Source organism: Penicillium concentricum (assembly GCF_028827145.1).
Source record: "Penicillium concentricum strain IBT 3081 chromosome Unknown utg000003l_segment0_segment0, whole genome shotgun sequence".
Classification (NCBI taxonomy): Eukaryota; Fungi; Ascomycota; class Eurotiomycetes; order Eurotiales; family Aspergillaceae; genus Penicillium; species Penicillium concentricum.
The window spans coordinates 861,077-875,099 of record NW_026622756.1 but is presented as its reverse complement, the minus strand read 5'-3'; the positions used below and the strand labels follow the sequence as shown (position 1 = coordinate 875,099).

The window sequence follows — 14,023 nt, the reverse complement described above, 5'->3', positions numbered from 1 at the left end:
CAGCAGTTATCCTGGTCTCTGACATAAATTTTCACAATAACAGATCGGCCTGACAATGTCTTATTATTTCCCAGCAGGGTCGCCAGCCTTGAACGAAAACAAACCATGACACTCTCCACTCTGCTGCCCCTATTTTGCCTTTTTTTCTCTCCCCGGTTCTAGCATCCCACCAACAACCGGGCATGTGTTCTGGCTTATTGAGGAGCAGCCCCTTCACCTTCTCATTAATAGCCCTCTGCTATATGGTTCAGTATTGATGTGACAGATATATTCATATTGGACTTGCATACCGAGCTCAGAGCTGTCTGGTTGCATCTTCTGCTTCTGGAATTCCTTAGAAATCAACTCTGGCGATGGAGCTGCCGATCATCGAATGCGGTCCCATTCGAATGCAGCTTCCAGTCTGGCAGCAGATTGAGTTTGGGGTAGCGAATCGGTGATGGTATACTTGGAAGGATCGTCTTCCAGAACATGTTGAAGCTCACGCGTCAGCTTCTGAGCACGACGGAAAATCTGTTAGTTTCCATAATCAGAACAAATTGGAATGTAACCGTGGCGTCAAGGAAAGAGGTATTGTAAACTGAACTAAGAATACGACGGCACACATATGGGCAGATTTAGAAACGGATCCGTTTCAACAGCCATAGCAAAGTAGATAAAAAAGAATATAACGACATCTCTGCACTCAAACAAGCCGTAAACAATCCCAGTCATTTCGCAAACAAACTAATGTACATGAACAAGGGACGATGCACGGTAAGCTATCGTCTAGCGATGATTTAGCTGCACTATGCCGCAGCCTTTGTGCCACCACTTTCCGAGTCATCACCAGGATTTTCACCGCTATTGGCTAACTTCTGTGCTTCCAACTGTTTTAACAACACATCAAGCATTACCTTTGTTGACTCCGGCTCTTGGCCGGGTTCTTTGGTTCCGCGCTCCTTCAGCCAACGATCTACCACGCCCCCCAGAATTTGACTGAGCTCAAAGAAGATATCCGCTAATCTGGACACATGGCCCAGCTCCTCTGTGGCTTGCTTCTCGGCAGCCCTGGAGGCGCTCAGTTCTTGTTCAAGTTTGGACTGGGCTCGTTCTGCCCGGACTGCCCGACTGTCGAGCCTCGCGAGGAGTCGAAGATATTCCTATCTTGGAGTTAGATGGAGCTTGAAAGTGGTATTAGTAAGCCTACCGAGGAATCCATTCTATCAGAATAAAGACTGACACTAAGTTGTGTCTTGATCGGAGTAACGAGGAGATGGATTTGACAGAAGCAGTAGGAAGCTTATTCGAGCAACGGAGTTGTGCTTTGTATATAAATCTCTATGTCAATGGTCAGTCTTCAACTACAGTTTCCTTGGACTTCCAATAGACTCACATCTTACGGAACTTGAACGGTCCGTTTGAGCTCTTTTGGACCATAGACGGTTAACCGGCCCAAGTTTGGAACGGTGGAGAGAACCCGAGGACTACATTGTACCTCCCGCCTGTGATAGTAGCAAACATTCTCGCTCTTCTTCAACCCCAATCATGCGTATGTATCAGCTAGGACAGAAATAGCGAAGAAGATTAGACTAGTAGTATACACTGTTGATCCAAGCCTCATAGCACGTTTTCACATTTTCACAGAGAACCGCTATGCATGCCAAAGTGATAGGATTCACTCGCCGTCAGAAACTGATAGGATTTCCTTGGCTGACGACGAGTAAATACAGCCAGCTTAGATATTAAGGGAACCGCGGCCTTTGCGACAACAGAAAGAACGATCAATGCTGAACCCATCAGGGAAGGTCAACAGTGACGGACTTAACGCGTGCCACTCGGTCGAGACCGAGCCGAATCGCGTACCCCGGTATATGATTTCTAATCATGTAGTAGTAGTAGAATTGATTTACCTTGTCCCCTCGCGAACGATATGCAGGATACAACAACTATAAATTATGGATAATGTACATGTAGAATGATCCAGTTTCTGACAGGAACTTAGAGCCTCGCCACGGCCTACCCTGGCCCATTGCCGCTCCCGTTGTTAGGCTGCCCTTGTGGCGCACGACTGCGAAACCGCTGTGACGCCTCGACGAAGTCCAATACGGCCTGAACCGTCTTCGCCCTTGAGACGGTGCCTGGCTCACCTCTCTCACCTTCGTTTGAGCCTCCCAGCAGACTCGACACGCTGTTCCTCGCGTCCCCGACATTTCTTCTTAATTCTGTCCGCAAGTCTCGTAGATTTGGACATTCCAGCAACACCTGGCTGACCATCTCACGGACCATGATGGTTACCCACCTACGCCAAGACCTTCGGCTTCTGCGACAATGATTAGTGGAGCAAGAAAAACTCACACTAGTGCTAGTAAACTGCCCAAACCTAAGGGAACTTCGACGGAAGCTGAGTAGTGAAACTGGGGACGCGTTTAGCAGCATATCGAGTCTGCCAGGAGGCCCAGCAGAAGGTGAGAGAGGTGAACCAGACACCGTCTCGCGGGCTAGCACGGTCAAGGCCGCCCTAGACTTCACTAAGGCGTTATCACGATTTGAAAATCGCGCCATGAGGGCAGCCTAATAATATATGCGGCAACTAGTCCACGATAGGCCTTGACGAGGCTCGAAGTTCGTTTTCAGGAACTGGGACATCATACATGTACATACATGGATATATATAGTTACTCTAGCCTGTATATCGCTTTGTGAGAGGTGGGGGTAAATGAAATATACTACTACTACCACTGTATTGCACTCATAGACACCTACCTGTCCCGTCAATCCCGTACCCAAGACATGTGCGGCAAGCCAGATGTCCGCGCTTCGGGTAGGAGTACAGTAACAAGTTCGGCTTCTGCACGATTGACCCTCTTTCGCTCTTTCTTCTCGCCACATCCAAGAGCTAGACATCTTTGAGCCTAACCATTTAGTTTCGTACCTTACTTAACAAGAGGGCACCGGTGTAGAAGATGTCCTGTGAGTTCGTGGCAAGGCAAACATTACAAAGACCTCTGCCCATGGAATCTGGCAAGGTGTTATGTTATTATCATTTATCTTCAACTATTCCTTCTGGTCATTCCAACGGAGGGAAAATGAGTCATGTAAAACCGAAACGCAGGTAGTGTACACGATGTAATCGCCTGAAATCCTCAGCAGCAGTGCCAATAGCAAGAATCTCTTAGCTCAGGGCTGCTGGTCAAAATCATAGGCATTACCAAAGCCGCGGTTCAAATAACGTGAAAGGGCTTCAGAGTTAGTCACCCAGTCCACTGGAATTTCGACATCACTCTGACTTTCAATGACAGGCTTCAAGTCATCTGCGAACTCTAGCGTCATGGGGTTTCGATACCAAGATGCCAAATGAACTGTCTATGTAAGTTTTGTTTACTCAAAACATATAAGCAAAAATTACTTACTCATTGCCAGCATCACTCGCGGGGTTTCAGTCTGGTTACCGACTCCAGCATGCCAAAGCCGCAGGTCTCTGATGATCAGAGAGCCCTTTGGCACAACAGGCTGGCAGGGAGGTCTGTCCGCACGGCGTTTCTCAAGTTCGTCTGGCTTGATTCGACCGCTTGAACGCTCACCGTGCAGTCCTTCTTGAACGTGAAGTCCACTGTCGGCGTGTGTTCCCAGCCACACTTCAGTGGAGCCGTTCTCAGGAGTCATTGTGATAAGAGGCACGTTGATCACGTATGCAAATGGGTGAGACGGATGCGCAAAGTCTGCATCTGAATGAACAGGCTGGGACATGGGAGGGTACTCTGCTGTGGGTGGCATAGCAGTATTTCCGGAACAAAATGTCCATTTCGGACGGGGTCCCAATGCCGATGAGGTAATCTGGGTTGCAAATGGGTCTTTGTGATAGTTAGACATTGTATATAGGGCTGGGTCTTTGAATTTCTATTGGACATACTCAAAAAGATGCTAGTATCAAAATACTTTTTCACCGGAGGAGCATCTTGCTGGATATTTCCAGCGTTGTAGTTGAATGGAATATCAACCCCTTTGGACCGAAGAGCGTATGCATCTTCGATCATTTTTGCGTTGAGCCGGTCGAGGCTATCATGATTTATGACGTTCTCAACAACGACAAGACCATCCTGATGAAGGCTCCGAATCGCGACCTCTAGATTCTGGGGGAAAGTCGCGCATGTTGGATCTCGGTGTTTGTTGGGCGGATTGAGGTTGGATAGCTTGTGAGTTTGCCTAGCTGGGTTGACAAGGACCGTGTTTGACAGTGGCGGCCTAAAAATGCCGAGAATTCGAAAAGGATTTGACTCATAATTTTGTCAAAATTCAAACAGGTCACACAGTAAGACACATGAATGCTTGGTGGATGTAATTAATTAGCTCGGGGTCATCCTTGAAGATGGAGAAGAAGCACGCAGTTTTTATATTAAAAAAAATTGAAATGAAAAAAGGAAAAATTCTTTTGCTTTTGGCTCCAATAAGGAATAACGAAGTGCATGCACTATTGCAATTACGAATTGGTTAGTGGAAGTAATCTGCATCACTCCTTTTTCACATTGTTCGCGCCCTTGATGTGTACATATTTTTGGCCAAGTCATAATACTCTCCATTGGCTAATACTTCATTTAAGTGGAACTTTAAAAAGGGATGTCTTCCGTCCTTCATCTTGCTATTCGCGAAACGATTTTCTCGCCTTTCGCCTTTCGCCTTTCGCCTTTCGCCTTTCGGATCTATATTCTTTTAGCCGAGCAACCAATGAACATGCTCAAATGAATGAATTACCAGGGTTCGGGTATCGTTTTTCCCTTGTTTTCGCGGCATAGTGATCTGGTAGAAGGCGGTGAAGTCATAACCTCGAAGCGGTTGACCACGGCAGACTGCGCGAATAGGGAGAGGTTTGTGTGGAGCAGCCATCAAGTGAGTTTATCCAAGGCAAGCGAATGTCTAGAATGTGAGGGCTCACGAATCGAATTTCTGCCTTTGATCTGGCATTTCAGTTTCCCCGCAGCTTTATTAATTTGAGCAATCACTTATAAGGCTCTGTAGTCGCGAAACGCACGAATGCCGCGACCGCCTCAACGCAATCGTCAGTCCTAAGCTGGCATCTCCACCGGTTCATGTTGCCCCCTTATTAAAGTGACAACAGGCTGGTAAATGGCCTTCCAAGGTGGCAGGGTCACTATGTGTTTATTCGCTTGTCGATGCCGTGGCAATCGAGTCTGAAGCCTCTGCTAATATAGCGTCCTGCAGCCAAATATGCAGATCACGGCGAATTAAATATCGGTATTGCATGTTTCATAATATGATATCATTATTCACAGACGGCTGATCCACTGAACACAAAGGTGATGGACGAAGACCCAACTGTTCACCTTGCGAACAAAGTTCGCGCGACTGTCGCTGGATCCATGAAATCAGCACAACCGCTTCACCATCAAGTCCTGCGCATAAAGAAAATCCTTTGAGCTCAGCTGTTTACCACAAAAGCGGATACCCTTCGATTCAAGAACCTGAGTATGCTTTACGAGATCTACAGGTCGCCAAACTGTTTCGCCACTATATAAAAAACCTAGCTCCCTGGTATGATCTGAACGACAGCAAGCGGAATTTTGAGGACATCGTTCCCATTCGAGCGCGATGTAATCCGCTATTACTTAGTGCTACTCTCGCTTTCGCTGCTGCGAACCACCACCGCACTCTCGGAGACCATGCTTATCTGGAGATTTCGGAGTTTTATCACTATGGTAGTGTTCGGATACTGATATCTCTAACACTGATATCTCTAACTGAAGATTCGGATCAGTTCCCTATTGGAGAGACCCTGGCCGCTATTTGCCTGCTCCGTTCTTATGAGATCATAACGCGTAGGTGGATTCAAATCGCATCCATCAAAATCATTTTTCGTCAAGTGAACCTGAAGCTAACCGGGGGATGGCTCTCATGTGGTGCTAGAAAATGCCAGCTCCCAAAGTCATCTGCAAGGATGTTTTTCTATTTTGGCTAGCTGGGAACTTCATCTCACAGCAGATCTCCACAGTGCTGGCTACTGGAAGTACCTGCGCGAGGATATCACAGTAGCCGTAATTGAGCACCGCAGTCTCATGATCACTCTTTGATTCAAAACGCTCCTCTAGAACCAACCGACGACGCGGGATTCGCTAACTACATTACCTTTCTTCTGGCGAGAATCATCAACCGGTCTTTATGCATTGATTCACCGGCTTTAGACCTCCTGGAGTGGGAAGCCATGAAAGCTGACCTCGACAACTGGAAATATTCTCTTCCTTCATCGTTTGACGTGATAGAAACCCCAGGGCTATCGATCCAGAGGAGATTCCTCTCTATACGGACAATGCGAAGCTGGCATGGTAAAACCCTTCACATGAACCGTTCGCCTTTCCCTTCTAATGTGAAAAGTATCTACTCTCCATTACTACCATACCACCATGGGCATTCTTTGGTTATCTCAGCCAGCAACGAAACCCTTAAAAGCGTTACAACGCATAAGGGACGTCGAAAGTTTGAGTCAAAAACTCGAATACCATGCGACCGAAATTTGTGCTTTGGCATTTTCAAGCGATTCTGCTCCTGTGTGGGTCAATGCTTTCGGACCGTGAGAACATCAGCTATATAATCCTTGCGTCACAAATCTGAACCAACAGCAGCACCTGCAACGGCAGGAACATTTATTTGGCCTGCATAAAAAAGTAACGGAATGCGCTAAGATATCAAGTGCCCAGATATTTCCCTAGATAAGAAACTAAATTGGCGTCTCATGCTAATGAAGGGTGGTGCCAGTTTCCACGCCTATGAGAAAGGGATCTTGAGAAGGGAAGAAGGCCGATTGCCAGACTGTTCAGATACAGGTCTGCTACGGCTTGCCTTGTGCAGTAGACTTTCTGTAGAAGCAAGAATATTAGAGAACAGGATCTACACGGTCTCATTGTATGGTCCAGCCACAGACGACATGTAAACTACTATAATAACGGGAAGTATTGTATAGAGATGACGTTGAGTCAAAGCATCATGTACCAGAGAAATTGTTGTGTGCCGAACGGAAGGGATGGGGGCCCCCGAACAACCACACCAGGAACAACAATGACCAACGCGTTGAAAAACCTTAATTCGACCACTAGAAGGCCTAGCGATGACCGGTAGGTCCATAGAAGGAGGTGAGAATGACACCGGCTTCAGATGAGACAGTCGAGAGGTTCATAAGGCGAATGACACAGTAGTGGATAAACACACTCCCAATATGCGACCAGTACCATTCTCCAAACGCTGGTTCACCCCAGACCTCAAGATACAGCAGACCGAAGTCAACCATCCACGCTGGAAGTGGAAAGAGAGCTCTACGCAGCTCAGACGATAAGGAAGCAAATTCAAGTTGAAATGTCGATTAGAAAAATTTTCGGAACCAGTGGTCCCCCGTTAACGTATTTCACAAGCAAGCCGCCCACCTAAACCAACCCATGGAATTCAACTTTATTCATCATCTATCTGGATATATTTCTCTTCTATGCTCCAATAATTACATATTCCACACGCTCGCCTAGCCTGTGTAGCTGGCTGTAAACGCTCTGAAACTGCTTACGATAGGCATTAATGCGTTCCACCTAGGCCTTGAATGGCTCCGCACGTAGCTGTAAAAAAAGAATACTGATTTTCAGGCCAGTACCTGTTGACCAGACAAGTCAGCTATGGTGTAGGATATACGTATTGTATTCTGTTAGACAGAAACTAATACTTGCTGAAGAGAAGTATGCCAGGAGGGTCCTCCTCTTCATATAAACCTCCCCTGTATCTTGTCATCATGATAACTCCATCAATACTCCGGATGCTCCATACGGAAGTGTGGGGGTAGTGATGATGAAGCCTCTGATTCCTACAAGTATGAAGGAAATTCTAAGTTATGAAGGAAAATACTAAGTGCAAAGGTTCCTGAGGCGTCAATGGTGGCCTCAGTCTAGCTACTGTTATACTGACAAAGTGTGCGATCGAGGGCAGGTTGAAATACCCTCGATATATGCGTCTAACACGTCCATACTCGGTGATTAGAGCACCACAGTTACAAATTGACGCAAAATGACATACGAAAAGCAAAGAAACCTGATATCCTGTGCAACACATCAGCTACCAGCGATGAACTACCGCTCCATCCATCCTTTGACAAAATTTAACTGTCGAAGCACCATCTCGCATGACCCATCTCAGCCAAGCGCTCCATTCCGCCGGCTTGCCTGCCCGCGCATTCATCCATGCTGATGCCAAGAAGGCCAACCACGTCCGCTAGAAGTTTTGCACCCCTTGCAAAAATTGGAACGGCAAGGGATGGCTGAGCTTCTGGATGGATATGGAATGGCATAAGTGAACAGTAATGCATAGCTTCATTGAATCGAATGCGTAAGTCCACATCGGGGCCCTCGATGTTGGCATCGAGCAGCTGGTTTATAATTGGCTTCAAGCGCTCGTCCAGGTCTGCGTATTGCTCTTGCAGGATAGGTGTGAGGAAATGGTAGTTGATAGTAGCTACATCGCCGTTCACTTCATATCTCACTTCATGGCGACCTTCATGCAAGAGATCATAGCAGCTATAGGTGCTCTGGGTGAGCTTTCCCAAATCATAATAGATATCGCAAACGGGATAACCGCGCGGGTCCACAAGCCAGAACCGGTTCGTTTTGACGTCGCATATAATATTCCCTAGATGCAAATCGGCATGAATGAAGGGCGAAACGCCTCCTGGATCTAGACGCTGCAACGCCTCATCACTATCTTCGATCGATCGTAGCATTGCTGGGATATTCGCCATCCTCTGGCCGTTGATCTCCAACGAATGGGCAGAGAGAAGCTGGCTGAAAATAGGATCAATCTCAACGGACATCATCAGGCGACGCCAGACCCGATGGAAATGATAGTCGCGAAGATAATTTGGTGGCGTAGGCTGTTTATGCTCGAGGAATGCTCTGTTGTACTCATAATCCAGAACTTCCGACAGAATTTGAGCGACCTCGGCCGCGGAAAGATCTCCGTTCAGAAAAAGGTCCCGCATATTGGGAAAGTCTTGGAAATGCGTTCCCATGCTAACTGTTTCCATCTGCTCCGATTGAAAAAGAAGCTGGGGGTAATAGTCTTTCAGATCGGCCGGTAGGGATTGATACATCTGGATTTCGTCCAACAGCTTTTGGGCACCACGGCCCTTCGCAACTTTGGCAAAGTATTGGTGCACCCCTGAATCAGAGAAAGATCCACCGACGGAAGTTGCACTGTTAGAGCAAAACTCATGCATGGTAAAGGAGACCAAGGTTTTCTGTTGCACCAGTGCATTGATCGTAGGTGAAATTTGTTGGTGGATACTCTGTTGTTCTGCGAAAGTAGCAAGAGGAACCCTTATAATGAAGACTTGTTGCTGAAGTGGGCTATCCCAGACGACGAATGCCTTTGGCAAACGTGCAGTTCGAAATGTCACCCGCCGGATGGCTGAGTTTGAGAATTGATGAGCACTGTTCACCAAAATCACCTCTTCATATCCAGTTGGTATGCTTGGAACAGACAGAGAGTCACATTCAACAACATTTCCAACTCCATATCTCCGGAGAAGGTCGCTAATGGCGCTGAAATACTCTTTGGAACACTTCGGATAGACGATAGAAAGCATTGAGAAGATGATATTATGGGATGTAAAAGGCTTTACTGTTGCACGCACGACAGTGGGCGTCAATGAGTATAGGCTTGCGTGTATTATATAGACAATGATGCCAGGCACGACATCATGGATAAAAAACCCTGATATGAAGCTTCTGAAAGCCAGGGTAACTCCTCTTTCCAAAAGTGTGACACAATCCGGATTCCGACACTACCTGGATTGAGATACCACCACCGCAGGATCTGTAGCATTCTCTATTCGGAACAAGGCAATCGTAAATGGAGGAATTGATGGTGGTGTGGAGTCATGAAGCTGGAATGTGAATAGAAATAGACTGTCAATGGGGCAGCCTTTCCATGGAACAGCTGCAAGACAATCTAGCGTGGTAGATACACACCACAAAAGCTGACCACACTGCATTATACTAGGGTCATAGCGACTTGATCATCGATCTCCATGTTATGCCCTTATACTTTGCTTTCAATATCCAGTTGTTGGGTCTTAATTTCATCAAGGAGATAAAAGCCTAGTTGATATTTTATATTACCGGTCTATGCAGCCATGGAAACAGAGTCTAGAGCATATCCGCGGGGAATAAAAGATCTGTTCAGGTATGGGAAATATGATGTGGTCAAAAGCACTAAGCCGAAGTTAGGGCCTTGTTGTTGTTTTTTCTCTGCTTTTTCCCAGTTTCACTACACGCACCTCTCAAATCGAATAACACCCATGACAGAAAAAATCCGGTTGAATCATGTAGGCATGACGACTGAAGGTTTAAGAAGCCGATTCGAAAGTGTACACTATGGGGTCACTGCGTCGTATCTGCGAATAGCTGACAAGCTCTCCATGCAAGAGATTCTCATTCGAGATGGAAACTAAGCCAGGAGGTAAGTGATGTTTGTCTATACTTTCGATTACGCTAGTATAATTCAGGATGTTATAGATAGCTATGAGTCCATTGATGTGCACCATTTCCAATCGGTAGACAACGGCCCTGGTGAAATAATCCATACCCTTCAATTCAGTAGTTAGAGATTTACTGGTTAAGTGGGCGAGTGAGGAATTTTTACTCGTACAGCGCAATAAATAGCAAATGTTAAGTATAGTTCGCAGCTTATCCTGTCTTTTGGGTCGGAGTTAAGCGAGGCTCTCAGATAGAGGATATCAAGGGACAGATCGACGATGACAAGTGTTGTATGCCAACAGGCTTGACTTTGCATGTCTCGCGGAGAGAATATATCTGAGTACATGTTGGACTTGTAGTGGACAACTATCTTGGCAGAGCCTCGGATATATGTCCATAGCTTGAGCTCAAAGGCGGGGCAAATATTCAAAATCAACGGATCCCAATTCTTGAGTGAGACTATAGGAAGGTTCAAGCTTGATAGTCCGATAGTACCGATCGGCAGAAATAATTCCTCTAGGCCGCCATGACGACATTTGTGTGCAACGGAGGTTATGCGGGAATTGTTTCATTGGAGACCAGCTAGATGGCGCAATGTTCGTGACCACCATGATATCAAAGCATGACAGGCCGACAAGGAGACCATAGACAAATCCTGTTTTCGATGCCCAGGCGACAATGAGGGGGAATTATTGGACAGCGCAGACGGCACTATGCTATCAAAGAGCCGGTTCGACGGTGATATAAATATTACCCGTATCATATATACTAACTACTTCCCACATCCTTATCCCAATCCCTTTCGCACCTTTTTTTACATGAAGTTTTGAAATGCATATTAAGCAGATTCAAGGTCTATCCGAGCTTACACATGCCTCAATCAATGAATTCGTGTCTACAGGGGCTGAAGCCAGTCGCGTTCAAGCCCAGGAACGGGCACTGCAGCTATCGCGCGCTTTGGAAAGGCCTCGAGATGCTATTCTGAAGCTTGCCTTCACCGTAAGACAAGAACCACCCCATTCAAACAATGTTGTCAATGATTTTTAACAGCAATAAACGAATAAAGCCAGCAATTCTTATGGCTGTGAAGATAGCGCTTGACATGAAGGTATTTCCAATGTTGGCACAAACAGCATTGCCAGTGCCCTTGGCTAAGCTGGCAGCGGCAAAGCCCGCAGACCCTCTTTTGGTTGGTCCGTTATTTTGAATAGATAGGCAAGTTAGCCGAAGACTGATATAATTTGCTGCTAGGGCGTATTCTACGTGTTTTAGTCGCAAATGCCATCGTGGACGAACCCGTCCCCAACGAGTACTTGCAAACCCAATTATCTAGAGAGTTGACGAAGCGACCCTCAATAGGGGTGATAGAGTCAATGTAGGTCCTTGGAACCTCTACAAAAATCCTCACAAACCTAAACTGATCCCGTCAATTAGGTTCTGCGAATTCTTGCCCTCCTTCCAAAAGACACCGGAATTTCTGGGGGCCACAGAATACCGGAACCCTGATGATCCCCTGGCTGCCCCGCTGCAGTACGCAAATAATCTGGGAAGGCTAGACGGGTTTAGTTGGTTGTGCCAGAATCCTGATGCTCTGACTCGCTTCAATGACTTCATGGAAGGACAGCGAGCAGACCGTCCCCACTGGTGTGATTGGTTTCCCGTTCACGAGAGGATCCTGGACCACCCAGATCTAACTTCCGAAACACCCCTTATTGTGGACATAGGTGGTGGCCGTGGTCATGACCTTCTCGGGTTTAGACGAAGATTCCCAGATGCTCACGGCAAGTTAATCCTAGAAGACCTCGCGGCGGTCATAAATGAAGTTACCGGTGCACAGGAACTTGCCGCAGCAAATATCGACACTCAGGTCTTTGACTTTTTCAATGAGACTCAGCCGGTTCGAGGTAGGTGGAATTCAAATTGCTTAGAATATCTTCGTGATACTTACATAGGGTCATAGGTGCCAGGGCATACTACCTCAAGAACGTGTTGCATGATTGGTCTGATGAAAAGGCAACCACGATATTTACAAACCTTAAGCCTGCTATGAAACTTGGATTCTCGAAAATTCTCATAGAGGAATATGTTCTCCCTGATCGGGATGCTAGCTCTTTACCTTGCACAACGGATCTTGCTGTGATGGTCTTTTGCTCAGGCTTGGAAAGAACAAATCAGCAATGGGAGAAATTGCTGGCAGCTAATGGGCTGCGGGTGATCAAGTACTGGAGACACGCGGCAGAATGTTTTGGAATTATTGAGGTTGAGCTTACAGGTTAGCCCTGGTAACCAGTGGTATTGAATTTTGTTCTATGGAGACCGAATCCAATATAGTTTCTAGGATATACATTATCGATTCGTAGAAGGGGATATATAGGCGTAGAAGTCTCGGTAGCTATTTTTTAACGATTCGCATTGCTGGGGCAAGTGGCCTATGGTTCTTCTAAAACCTCTCCACTTTGTTTCATAGTCTGGTAGTTGGCCTCTACCCCTATCTAACCTATTATTGTAATCAATTGTTCTCGTAGTAGCCCAGAGCGAGCTATTAGCATCCTATTCTTTGGTTACCTCGCTGTCGTCGCCGCTATATGTTAACCGTTGCTAAATGGCCACACTGAGTATAAGTGGAAGGTGAAACATTTTGAACTCATTTCTATGAATTGATAATGAGATCTGAAGAAAGTTCAAGTACGGTCATAATTTACTTTACATTTGGAATGTTATTCATTCCACATCAATGTAATATTGCAAGAGCAAAATCGTTGCATATTTCGTGAAATATCGCGCAGAGGTCTTTCCGCATGGTTCAGTTTCAAGTGTCCCAATGGGACTCGTTAGATAGGCTTGATACTGAATGCAGCCTCGTGATTTCATCGATCGCTTAGACATCAGACACACATTGATCCTTTCCCAATCGTAAAACTGAAACAAGATAATTGAAACTCATCAGTGAATATTCGAGATACTGTCAGAGAAAGGTGTTCCCTGAGACCCGGCCTATTGATATTGTCAAATCATCTAGCCAGCATTACGATAGGCATCCTATCATACGATAGGGGGTTCAGGGTAAATATATATTACCGCTTTAAGGTGCTGCCAGGACCACTCGGGTCACACCTACCAACAATTTTAACCTATTAGTTCCATGAACATGGGTACTTTGATTCAACTCTGCGAAATACAGAGCTTGATACTTACAGACGTATTATACTCCGTCAGTTGCTAGAATCGCATGAAAAATTGCGCCATCTTTCACATTAATGAGCTCGTTCAGCATGATTGATTTCTAGTTCTCATATTGTTGCTTTGCTACAAATAATAAGGTAGGCATGCTACAACGATTCTTGTTTATAATTGCCACATCGATAAGATGTTGGATCATGGCGAAGAAACGTGTTTGAACAAGAACAGTACGTAAAATGACACGTCTGCAATCAATTATCGTCAAATTTGAAGGCTAATCTCCGGAACATATCGGACATATCCATGTCCGACCATCGAGAGGTAGTAAGGCGGTGATGGCCCAC

The 14,023-nt window shown here is 46.0% G+C and overlaps 5 protein-coding genes across 5 annotated transcripts; 2 read left to right on the top strand and 3 right to left on the bottom strand.

The window, feature by feature from the left end:
* Positions 1-788: 788 nt before the first annotated feature.
* Positions 789-1,201, bottom strand: N7517_008172 (uncharacterized protein; the record flags this gene model as incomplete). Its single annotated transcript, XM_056725902.1, has 2 exons — positions 789-1,142; positions 1,190-1,201. 2 exons carry the CDS (start codon positions 1,199-1,201, stop codon positions 789-791), a joined length of 366 nt encoding a protein of 121 aa, XP_056576753.1.
* Positions 1,202-3,159: 1,958 nt separating this feature from the next.
* On the bottom strand, positions 3,160-4,016 carry N7517_008171 (uncharacterized protein; the record flags this gene model as incomplete). The annotated part of the gene is made up of 3 exons (XM_056725901.1): positions 3,160-3,341; positions 3,393-3,833; positions 3,893-4,016. 3 exons carry the CDS (start codon positions 4,014-4,016, stop codon positions 3,160-3,162), a joined length of 747 nt encoding a protein of 248 aa, XP_056576752.1.
* Positions 4,017-4,996: 980 nt separating this feature from the next.
* N7517_008170 (uncharacterized protein) lies at positions 4,997-6,566 on the top strand (the record flags this gene model as incomplete). Its single annotated transcript, XM_056725900.1, is given in 6 exon segments — positions 4,997-5,062; positions 5,096-5,232; positions 5,335-5,934; positions 5,954-6,029; positions 6,047-6,317; positions 6,367-6,566. Coding segments are annotated over 6 exon segments (1,350 nt in total), but the record flags the coding sequence as incomplete, so codon positions are not given.
* Positions 6,567-8,125: 1,559 nt separating this feature from the next.
* N7517_008169 (uncharacterized protein) lies at positions 8,126-9,607 on the bottom strand (the record flags this gene model as incomplete). The annotated part of the gene is made up of 1 exon (XM_056725899.1): positions 8,126-9,607. One exon carries the CDS (start codon positions 9,605-9,607, stop codon positions 8,126-8,128), a length of 1,482 nt encoding a protein of 493 aa, XP_056576750.1.
* Positions 9,608-11,330: 1,723 nt separating this feature from the next.
* N7517_008168 (uncharacterized protein) lies at positions 11,331-12,776 on the top strand (the record flags this gene model as incomplete). The annotated part of the gene is made up of 5 exons (XM_056725898.1): positions 11,331-11,498; positions 11,566-11,692; positions 11,751-11,874; positions 11,934-12,403; positions 12,460-12,776. The coding sequence occupies 5 exons, from the start codon at positions 11,331-11,333 to the stop codon at positions 12,774-12,776; spliced, it is 1,206 nt and encodes a 401-aa protein (XP_056576749.1).
* Between the last annotated feature and the right edge of the window lie 1,247 nt (positions 12,777-14,023).